The sequence below is a fragment of the Terrapene carolina genome, unplaced genomic scaffold, assembly GCF_002925995.2.
Source record: "Terrapene carolina triunguis isolate 2854851 unplaced genomic scaffold, T_m_triunguis-2.0 Scaffold58, whole genome shotgun sequence".
Taxonomy (NCBI): domain Eukaryota; kingdom Metazoa; phylum Chordata; order Testudines; family Emydidae; genus Terrapene; species Terrapene triunguis.
The window spans coordinates 25248209-25259932 of NW_020664409.1; the positions used below are offsets into that span (position 1 = coordinate 25248209).

General features: G+C 41.6%; 1 protein-coding gene across 1 annotated transcript in view; it reads right to left on the reverse strand.

The window, feature by feature from the left end:
* Nucleotides 1–11724, reverse strand: part of LDLRAD4 (low density lipoprotein receptor class A domain containing 4) — a 405437-nt gene that overhangs the window by 183826 nt on the left and 209887 nt on the right. The window contains exon 3 of the mRNA XM_026660875.2: nt 5683–5823. Coding sequence (XP_026516660.1) covers nt 5683–5823 — 141 coding nt within the window. The remainder of the gene's footprint in view (nt 1–5682; nt 5824–11724) is intronic.

Below are 11724 nucleotides of genomic sequence, written 5' to 3' on the forward strand. Positions count from 1 at the left end.
GTACAAGACGGGTTAAAGAATTAAAACAAAATGGATTTTCTAAAAGTAAACAAAAACCAACAGATTAAATGGAGTATTTGGTTTTATACAGAGAACCAGAACTGAGACCACTGGGGGTAATTCTGCAACGTTTGCACCAGAGATTCATCTTGCCATTTCCAATAAGATACCAAATGTATTAAATCCAACCATTGTTATAACTCTGCTGGTTAAGAAGCATACACTTCTAGGTCTACTTCACACAGTTTTATTTAATGAGCAAGAAATGACTGTACTTAGTAGCAAAGCAATGAAAATTTACAGTACCAAAGAGCATTAAGCCAATAACATCTCCCAGAGGCTTTCCCTGGTTAGCACAGCAACCCCACACCAAAGCGAGGGCAGAGCTGGCTGGGTACCCCACAACACATCATCTGAATGGAGGAAGGAGGGGGAAAAGGCCAGAAAAAAAATGCTTCCTGACCAAGCGGACCAAACTGAGGGAAAGTGAGCAGCAGGGGCATTTCCAAGTGTATACACTGACTAAACCAATCAATAAATACAGGCCCTAACTAAACAGATTGATGTGTGTATTTTATAGCCATATGACGGCTTCCCCCTCCCCACCATTCCTCCCAAGTACCACACTCCTGAATTAAATCATTCTGCATTCTCTGGACATATACAGTTGAAATCAATAGCATTAAAATACTATGCCTCTTTCTCTCTCCCTCTAAAGCCTAATAATAGACAAGTTTCAGCTGAAATCGGTATTGACCTGTTATCAGTAACAGAGGGCCTTGTGTCTAGCCTGGTGAAGCAGGATCTGCATTGATTGCTATCTGATTAGAGGAGAGCTCGTCCTGACTTTCCCCAGTTACTTAAGCTGGCGTCTCATTGATTGTCCTTAGAGACCACAGCTCCACTCAGGCAGAGAGAGTCTAGACAGTATTCATGATCCATCTGTCTGGCACAGCCAGGCTGATGGCAAACTCTATTAGAAGTGAAACAATCTTTTTTCTCTCTCCTCCTCCCATCTCCCTTTCCCTCTGCAAAGCAGTAATCTGACACTGAAAATTACTATCATTGTTGCAATTCTCAAAATAGCAGTGCCAGACTTTCATTAACATCTACGCTAGACTGCTAAATATTTAAAGAAATGGATAAATTTCACCTGAAGTGGGACAGCCCGGCACACATGAAAGCAGAAACACAATCAAAATGTAAATCTGAGAGGTTGTTTTTATCTGCAAAAATTCAGTGACACAGTAAGAGAGCCTTGCAAAAGGCTTTTTTGAACCTCTCTATTTTGTTATTAAACAAAATATTTTCCTTTGTTTGAGTTTCTTGTTTATAAAGCAGAATCATTCTTCAACCCCCCCTATAGATTTTTACAAGGTACGCAACTGTCACAAAAGGTGTGGGGAAGTAATATTTATTTACCTCACCAAGGAAAATAAAGATTCCACAGTAAACCCTGACATTACTACCCCAAACCGTAGTTAAGTGTCAACCTCATTAATGCTGACAGTTTACCACCTGATGTGTACATAAATTTCATGTGACGTGAGAGATGCATTCTCCCTCATTTTATAGTTCATTTCATTTTCACACAAGTCAGTATTTTGTTTAAATAGCATGCCCATGTGTACACACAGAACACTTCACACAACCAGTTTCACTGAAAACAGGCTATACAGTCAACCAGACAAACTAAGAATTAGATTTCCAGCATCTCTACAAGATGCAATGCTTCTCAGTTACTCTTGGCTGCAGTACTGTGTGCTGCAAAGAGACAGCAGCCTTAAACTTTCCATTCCTTATGCCACTTTCAAAATCTAATTGCTTCCTAGAAGCCTGGGCAGGCTAAGGTAGGGGAATCATTTGCTGCACAAACACTGGAAAAAACTAGGACAAATGAACTGTGCCCTGGTAGAATCAGGCATGTTGTTGAATTCCTCAGATAGTCCTAATTTTACAGGTCTCACACAAGTAAGCGTACAGGAACTTTGCAAGGCATGTCAAGTCATTACTGAGCCCAGGACTGCAATGGTGAAAACTCTGCGTTTGCATTCTTATCCAATGCAAGTTTAGTTGAGCTTTTGTTTCTTTTTTTTTTCCTATCACAGTTTTCTGTAATTACTGTATGCTAGACCTCTAAATAGGCACATAGCTGCTATGTGATAAGTGCTCTATTACCAGAGTAATAAATAAGTACTACTACTGTTAGTAATAATACAAATGATAAATTGTGCTGCCTCAAGTTGACAGAGGCTGCTTTCTAGGAGGCTAGTTGGACAGAGTCATTCACCACACTAAAGCCTTGTTTTAACTAGGAGAAAAAGTGGATTTTAACATACATTAACTAACATATGTTAAAATCCTAGTGTAGACAAGGCAAGGTGCAGTTTGAATATATTTGCTGGTTAGAATTTACCTGCACCAACTAACATGCATTAATACTACAACTTTTCTTGTCTGCACTAGGATTTTAACTCGTGTTAGCAAACACACATTTTTTTCTAGTATACATATGACCTAATTGGCCTATAATCTCTCACCGCTGTACAGGGGCAAATCCCTCAAGAGGGAGAGAGACTCTTCCTGTAAATCAGCAGAGGAAAACGGATCAGGCCACAATCCTGCAAACACTTACATATTTGCTTAACTTTTCATATGTGAGTTGTCCCATTGAAGTGGGATGACTCATGCAAAGTTAAGTAGGTAATTGTTTGCTGGGATCCCTATATGCTGCAGCAAATGTCCTGGTTAGTAGTGGCATGTTTAATTTTCCTTGGATGCTCGTTCTGAAAGGCACTGTCTTTGCCATTTTGCACTCATTTATTCTCGGTACTGTGGGTGACCACGAAAAAAAGGTCAGTAACAGTATCTGGAAAGGCCAAATCAGTAGAGTTCACAATGGCATCAGGTCGTGGTAGCAGATTTATCCTATTACAAATGTTCAAGCACAATCTTTTCTGCCATCACTGAGTCCAGGCATCACGTACTCCACAAATCATTCTATCACTTTTGACATAACTTAACTAGATCAAGCAATAAGCAAAAACAGTGTGTTCAGTGCTTGACTATTGACATACAGGTGAATGAGAAATTCACCAGGAGCCAAGGAATGCACATCCTAACATGGATTACTGTTATCAAGGTACTGAGTGTTTAAACAAATTCAAGCAGAACATTCACAGCAGTGTTAATTTTGCATTATTGTGAAGTCAGATAAACATAGTTTGTAGGGAAAGAAAGTCAAAACAAAAAGAGACGGGTCACTTTTAAATATAATATAGCAGTGGGAAGTCATTAGTACTTTTTAGTGCCAGGCGACACCACCTAAAGACAAAGTGACTCCAAGAGAAAAAGAGGAGGTCAATCCTGCTGGAACTTAGACCAAGACCAAGATTTCCAACATATTTACATATTGTTTCAGTGATATTTCCTGTGTATTCTATGGAAGGTGGTCATATCAACCAAAAGATCCTACAATACAGGTGACATAGTGATACTAATGGTATAAATCTCTATTTGAAAACACCTCTGGTGAGCAGTGGTGTTACTTTTATTACCATTCAGTCACTGATATGGGGGCCACTAGAAATATTAGCTGTTGGGTCATTTCAAGCCCACACAACATCTGATAGGGGTTCCTATTAAAAACACTGTGCAAAAACATGCCAAAACTCCCTTAATTCAAAATGTCATCTCTTTAGAGCCTGTGGACTTCACTTTAACAAGTATTTTAGAAGCTAGTTTCCTAAGTTGGAAAGCTAACAGACTACTAGATCTATTGCCTTATTCAGAATAATCTTCTGTTACATAACACCACTGGTACTAATTTGTATCATATAAGAGCATATTTAATGGCCAGTAGGTGACAAATACCCCAATTAGTTTGAGCATTGTTTATAACTACTATTTTGACTGTTGGCTTTTATCTTTTTCTCCTTGGTTCACCATTGAGACTATTATTTCCCCATATATCTTTTTATTTATTCTTTTGATTTAAAACAGATGTTCCTCTATTAACAAGCTCCCATGCTGGGCTGTAGGAGTCCTTACAACAATTAAAGTTGACAACCTCATAATATCCAGTATAACAAATAATGCACTGTCCATTCTACTACAGGTAAATAAACAGTTAACCCCCTTCACAACACCCCTAGCAATGAATGAAATGCTCCCTCTTACAAACCACCTTCTTCCAAATGCCTGGGAAAAGAAGCAGGCCTTAAAGTATGACCAGAAGTTAATAGATCCTGGATCTGAGAGACCAAGGAGGCAGCAAATTCCGGAGTCATCGAGCCTGCCAGCTCCTCCATGTCATATATAGCACAGATGATTACACCTGCAGCAATATAGCACAGAAAGAGTAGTTGTGTCTTGCATACCATGACCCAATCATTTGGGCCACGGTTCCTGGCCAATGGGACTGCGGAGCTGGTGCTTGGGGTGGGGGCAATACGCGGAGCCCTGTGGTGCCCCCACCTAGGAGCCAGACCTGCTGGCCGCTTCCCGGGCGCAGCGCGATGCCAGGACAGGTAGGGACTAGCCTGCCTTAGCCCTGCAGCACCACCGATCGGACTTTTAATGGCCCAGTCACTGCTGCCAACCGGAGTCGCCAGGGTCCCTTTTCAACCGGGCGTTCTGGTCGAAAATCAGACACCTGGCAACCCTAATACTTGTGCAAGTTATGGCATGTAATTTTAAACACTCCAACACTTGGATTTGCACAAGCATACCAAGTAGCACATATAACCATCTGATTTGTGCCTGCCACTGCAGTCTGCACACAGTCATTAGAGTCTGGCATGTACAACAAGTTGTTTGTTTAATAAAATGATTGAAAATGGCTGTCCCTAATCCATCCTCTCAACCTGAGTTGAAATGGCTTAACCAGTACTGTATAACAGGACCAAACTATTAAGAAAATGTGCTAGCTGACCCATTCCACTGGGGTATAGGAAGCTTTCTGTAATGAGTGTTGAAAATGGTATGTCTCTGTATGCACAACAGATTTACAGCCAAATAATTTTCAATGTCCAAATTATGAAAAAGAATTAAGATATAAGAACACATCTTAGTGTGCACCGGTCAATGTGAAATATACACAGATGCCAATGAACTTCTATCATTCTGTGCAAAGAGATTATTATATTTCAAAGAATACAAAATTAAAATATTTTACACGGACACACAAACACGCACATAGACTCACTCTTGTCAGAAAGCAGGCTCTGCTTTTAGAATAAAAATAAACTCATTTAACGGACAACTATTGCATAAAACACAATTTCTACATGCAGCCAAATTAAGCTCTGGAAATTGACATAACATTTAATTTTTCTAGGAATGTGGTAAAATAAATGAATGCAGATTGTATATTTTCGAAACAAACTTTCTCAACAACTGGCAATAACCTTGTATGTCCCATAAGAGCTCATCATCATGAGAATAGCTGCAATACTGAAAAAAAAATGCTATCACTTTTCCAGAGTTAGAAACTTCCTGGCTGAAGGAAGCTATTGCTTAGAGAAAGCAAATTACTGTTGGTGAAGAAAAACAACCTTTAATTCCCGTTTCACCCAGCACCTTCCCAAAACATACTGTAAACCAAACTGTCAACCATAAAAGTAAATTCTGAAGTGACAGCGTGCACAACAGATACACACAAAAGGTAAGTTAAGTACTTACAGCTGAAGATGCCTGGAGGTGGATGCTCTGTTACAAGTAGACAGTTCTCCTCATCGCTGTTATCCCCACAGTCGTTCTGTTGGTTACAAATCAGCGAACCAAGATACAAGCATTTACCACTGGTGCAGGTGAATTTGCACTCTGAAAAAGCACAACAAAAACTGTCATGTAATCAGTGCTTACTTTTCTCTTTCATTGTACAATACTGCTATAATGGCAGCTATTACAATTACTGAAAACGAATTTAGTTTCAGGCAGCGGCTATAATAGTGGATGCGCCATTCTCATTCTCTTGCTGAATCACAAAATATAGTGCTGGCTTAATAACTGTAACTAGTGAATGATTAATTGTACAAGATAAATTTTAGACCACCAGGTTTCAGACTTGCATGACATAAAATGGTATCAATTTTTAAAGAGGTAGCGTAGTCGATAATCTCCACGAATCCCGTTCAGCCCTGTAAAGTTATTCCTTTACTCACCTTCCCAACCACCAGTCTCCTAGCTAGTTATGAGCACGAACTCGCTGTCTCCACATTGAACTCCCAGATGCCCCTACTGTTTTGCAACTGTTACGTATCATTATTAGTAAGTTTCCAAAACTTCTTCAATTTAGTGTGAAGGTGTAGATCAGGGGGTTCTAGTTTTCTAAATTCTGTTTTACTACAAAGAAATAGATTTCCCCTGAATGATGCAGGAATTCTGAAGAAAAATTAATATGTGATCATGTATTTTAAGACTGTGTCACAATGCATACACTCAAGAAGGCAGTCTTAATTTTGGTTTATCCTAATTTTTCAGTGCTTGACTTTGTAAACTTAAAGTTCATAGATAAATAGATAATGACATCAAAACCTATTTATATATACACATAGCTTTCAGTAATGCTATTGAGGGTTGTGCCACTAAAGCCCCACTCATCAAATTAAGATTAGACTAATTAGTGCTAAATTCTACTCTCATGAAGGTACATGCAATTCCCATTGATATCCAGAGCAGATATCACACACTTCTAGGGACACAATTCAGTCAAGAGTCTACATGAAGGATCTCTACATATTCCATCCTCCTCAAAGACTTGCTCCTGCAAACTCTTGCTACCACCCACAAATATAGCACTAACAAAATGGGAAAGATGGTGTTTGCAGTATGCCCAGAAAGTTAACACATATCAGCTCTGCAGACCACGCAGGGGGAGTGAGTTCCAAAATCAAGGACCTCTGACAGAGAACATCCTGCCAGCAGCCTCCTCTCATTTATACTGAGGCAGCTCCTACTCAAGTGCCTCTGCTAATCTCAACTGTGGCAGTGTGCCAAAGGAAGATAAAGATTTTCTCACTAATCAATGGGGCTTACCCAGGAGTCTGCCTACGCTTTCCTTTTTCACCAAGGCAAGTTCTTCTAACAATGGAAGATCTATGCCTCAAATTCAGTAAAGCTTAGGGACAAAACTTCCTCAAGTTCCTTTTTATCCCTCTGCTTTTCTCCTTACTAGTATGAAAGTGCAAGTGAACGCCAGGGCGTAAATCTCTTCATTGTGAAAGGTGCCAGGCTAACAGCCCTGGAGACTGAAATCCTTCATCTACTCAAAGAACATACAGCAGGAGCAGTGCCAGCACAAGCAATGACTATGTAAGCTTCTCCCCACATCATTCAGCCAACATGTATGATGTAGAGGATCACCTTTAGGGACATTCAGTATCCATCCTTACTCTGGCTATGTCTTCACTGCCTTTTGCTTCAGTCTTCATTAAAAGGTTAATTGTGACCAGATACTCAATTAATATTGACAGCAAGGGGGGAGAAATGCAAGCCAAGACAGGGAAAGACCAGATTAGAGAATATTTAGATACATTAGATGCATTCAAGTCAGCAGCGCCTGATGAAATTCACCCTAGGATACTTAAGGAGCTAGCTGAAGCAATCTTGGAATTGTTAGCAACTATCTGTGAGCACTCCTGGAGGATAGGTGATGTCCCAGAAGACTGGAGAAGGGAAACAAAGAGGACCCAGGAAATTATAGACCAGTCAGCCTAACTTCAATACCTGGAAAGATCCTGGAACAAAATGATGAAATAAGCTAGTTGTATGCACTAAGGGTATGTCTACACTACGGGATTAATCCGAATTTAGATAATTCGAATTTGGGAAACAGGTTGTATAAATTCGATTGTGCGCGGCCACACTAAGCACATTAATTCGGTTTTTAACCACATTAATTCGGTGGTGTGCGGCCACACTACCCCATTTATTTTAACCACATTAATTCGGTGGTGTGCGGCCACACTAACCCTAATTCGAATTAACAAAATCGATTTTGGCGCTACTCCGCTCGTCGAGGTGGAGTACAGAAATCGATTTAAAGCACCCTTTAATTCGAACTAAATGGCTCTGTAGTGTGGACGGGTGAAGGGTTAATTCGAATTAACGCTGCTAAATCCGAATTAATCCCGTAGTGTAGACCAGGCCAAAGAAGACAATAGGGTTCTAAGGAATAGCCAGCATGGATTTGTGAAGAACAAATCATGCCAAACCAACCTTATTTCCTTCTTTGACAGTTTATTGGCCTAGTGGATGGGGGGGGGGGGGGGGGGGAAGCAGTAGATGTGATATATCTTGATTTTAGTAAGGGTTTTGACAAAGTCCCAGATGACATTCTTAGAAGCAAACTAGGGAACTGTGTTCTAAATGAAATTACTATAAAGTGGGTGCACAACCAGTTGAAAAATTGTATTCCGATTAGTTATCAATGGTTCACCGTCTAACTGGGAGGGCATATGTAGTGGGGTCTCACAGCAGTCAGTCCTCGATCCAGTACTATTCAATATTTTCATTAATGACTTGGATAATGGAGTGAAAAGTATATTTATAAAATTTGCTGATGATACCAAGCTGGTGGAAGGGGGGGCAGGGATGGACGACATAAGATTAGAACTCAAAATGACCTTGACAAATTAGAGAGTTGGTCTGAAATCAACAAAATGAAATTCAATAAAGACAAGTGCACAGTACCACATATAGGAAGGAAAAATCGCACGCACAACTACAAAATGAGGAATAACAGGCTAGGTAGTAGTACTGCTGAAAAGGATCTGAGGCTGTTTTCGATCACAAACCGAATATGAGTAAACCATGTGATGCAGGTGCGAAAAAGGCTAATATCATTCTGGGATATATTGACAGGAGTGTCATATGTAAGACACAGGAGGTAATTGTTCCACTCTGCTTGGCACCGGTGAGGCCTCAGCTGGAGTGCTGTGTCCAATTCTGGATGCCACCCTTCAGGAAAGATGTGGATAAACTGGAGAGAATCTAGGGGATGGCAACAAAATGATAAAAGGTTTAGAAAACCTAACCTATGAGAAAATGTTAAAAAAATGAGCGTCATGGGCAGTGGGTGGAGCCCCACTTCAGGGAGGCTAGCCCCTGGCTCTGCCACTTCTGCCCGCCCCTCCCCCCGTGGCTGGAGCCCTGAGACCCCCTGCCGTCCCCCACGGCCCAAGCCCTGAGATCCTTGCCCCCCTCGTAGCCCAAGACCCCCTTCCCCGTCCATGGCCGGAGCCCAGATACCCCCTGCACACACACCCCGCAGCCACAGCCCCGAGACCTCCTTTCCCCCCCACGGCCTGAGACACCCTGTACTCCCTCCGCGGCCGGAGTGCAGCCCGAGACCCCCTCCCCCATATGCAGTTGGAGCCCTGAGACCCCCTGCCCACCCTCCTCAGTGCAGCCAGAGGAGCCCCGGGCCAGCCAGAGCCACAAGCCCCCCACCTGCTCGGAGGAGCCCCGGGCTGGCCGGAGTCCCCGCAGCCACACCTCCCCTCCGCAGACCCCAAGTTGCCCTGCGAAAATTCAAAAGCTCTTCTCTTCTTCTCTCTTCCGGAAGAAGAACCTGAGCTTTTGCTATGCCCCATGCAGGTTCTGGGGCGGCTGAGGAGGCAGTATGTGTTACTCAGCGTCCCAGGAGTCCTGGGAGACTACTAATGAACCCAGGAAACTGAATAGCACATTCTGCCTCCTCAGCCACCCCGGAACTTGCATGGGGCATAATAAAAAGCAAAAATTTCCCCCACCAAACCTGCAACCAGGGAGGCAGAGCCTTCCCTGGCCTATTATATCCGCCACCCAATGCTGAGCGTGTTAATCTTGAGAAAAGAAGACTGAAGGATAGTTACGCTCTGGAATAGGCTTCTAAGAGAGGCCATGGATGTGCAGTACCTTTGGTAGATGTTATTCAATTATATTTAAATAGCTGTGGAGTCCATTGTATTACAAATGCAAAGTTTATGTACCATTGTGGGACTGTATGTAATTTCTCTACGGGGAAATGTGGCCACGTTAAACCCTGGGAAGTGTATGAGCTTCAAAGGACTATTTTAAACAATGTGCAAAACAAGAAGGAAATTCTGAGACAAAGTTATGTGGGTTTCCTAGGAAACACCTGGAGGGCAGAAAATGCAAATTCCCACCGCCAGACCCAACTTTTTGAAGCTACGCCCTGAGGAGAGAATCAATGTCTGACGGATTGCCTGTTCACTGTCTCTGAAGATCAAAGACCCAAGCTGTATAAAGGAAAGGCTAACCTACACATATGTGGGCTTGTTCTGAGCAAAAGCTGTTCTGAGCAAAAGCTGTTCTGAGCTTGTAACCACAGAACCTTTAGTGGGGTTTGCAGGACTGAACACCTGCCAGAGCCCTTGTTGGAGTTGGCAGTGATCTCTGGTAAGCTTATTAGCATGCGTATACATTCTTTGATTGTTTTTAATATATTTTCTCTGTAAGGCTTTCACCTTAAGAATAAATGTGCTTGCTTAGAAAGGGCCGTGTGATAATTTATAACTGCAGGCATTTATGCTGTTCATACCTCAGGAGAAAAAAAACAGAAGTGCAGACACTGGGCATTTAGGCTGTCTGGCTTGCTGGGGAACTGTGCAGCCTGAAAAAAACCCCAGTCAGGAGGGAGAGAGACAAAGGTCTCTGCCCAAGAGAGGTGACAGCTGAGGAGCCGGGAGCCTAGAGTGAGTGCCCTAGAGATCACTTGGCTTATCTCTCAAACTGTATCGATCTATCCTTGAGCAGTGTTTGTGAATACTAAGGATGCGCCACAATTCCTAATGTTGATCATGAAAATTTCATTGCCCTGAAGCCAAACAGACCCCAGACACTGTAAACTTTTAACAGTATTATCTCCTTTAAGCTCTACACTTACTATTTCTGCCACCACACAGGTTATAATGTCCTATTGTTCCACAGCAATAGCATTTACAAGATTTCCAACCACTGTACAAAACACATTTCAGGACTGTCTTAGGGCCTCCTTGGAATTGTTTTTCTTGTCCTTTCCGGAAAAGTAGAGAGCCATTCTGTTCTCTCAACAGTCATTTATTTTTCAAACATTTTAACGGCTATGAATGCAATTCTTTCCTCCCATAGCCACCGCATGGTTCTCATACTAAACGTTTAAATGTTTTGTGTTTAGGCAAAAGGGGAGAAATTACCAAGGAATGAAGCCCAATAGTAAATATTTAAATTTTAATGTAAAAAAATACTTTTTTCCATTAATATGATTGCATTAGGCTTTCTCACTAGACCAATTTCCATGGCAAATATTCTCTAGATTTATCACACAAGAGATAGGAAGTATCTATTTCTAAACAAAGGTAATATTCTTCTGGGGTATTCTGATTCCAGACACTCATATGTAATCAAAAGGAAAATAGCAAGACTCAAATGGAAGTGTCTCTTTAATATCAATTTAAGAAACATGCAAAAGTATTTTATTTTAAGTGGATTTTTTCAGTACTCAAGGCTTCCCTGGGGCTAAACTCTGGAATAGCCAAAATTCTGATTCTGCATAACTCTGAAGTGATCTGTGATCTCTCTCACTAATGATATGGGACTGTATCCAACTCCCAGTGAAGTCAAAGGGAGTCTTTACATTGACCTCAATATGGCTTGCATTGGACCCACTGTGAACAGACACAGCAGGAACAATAGCACTGGTCTACAATTTTTGAGAAGTCGTCTGCTTCAGAGATAAAA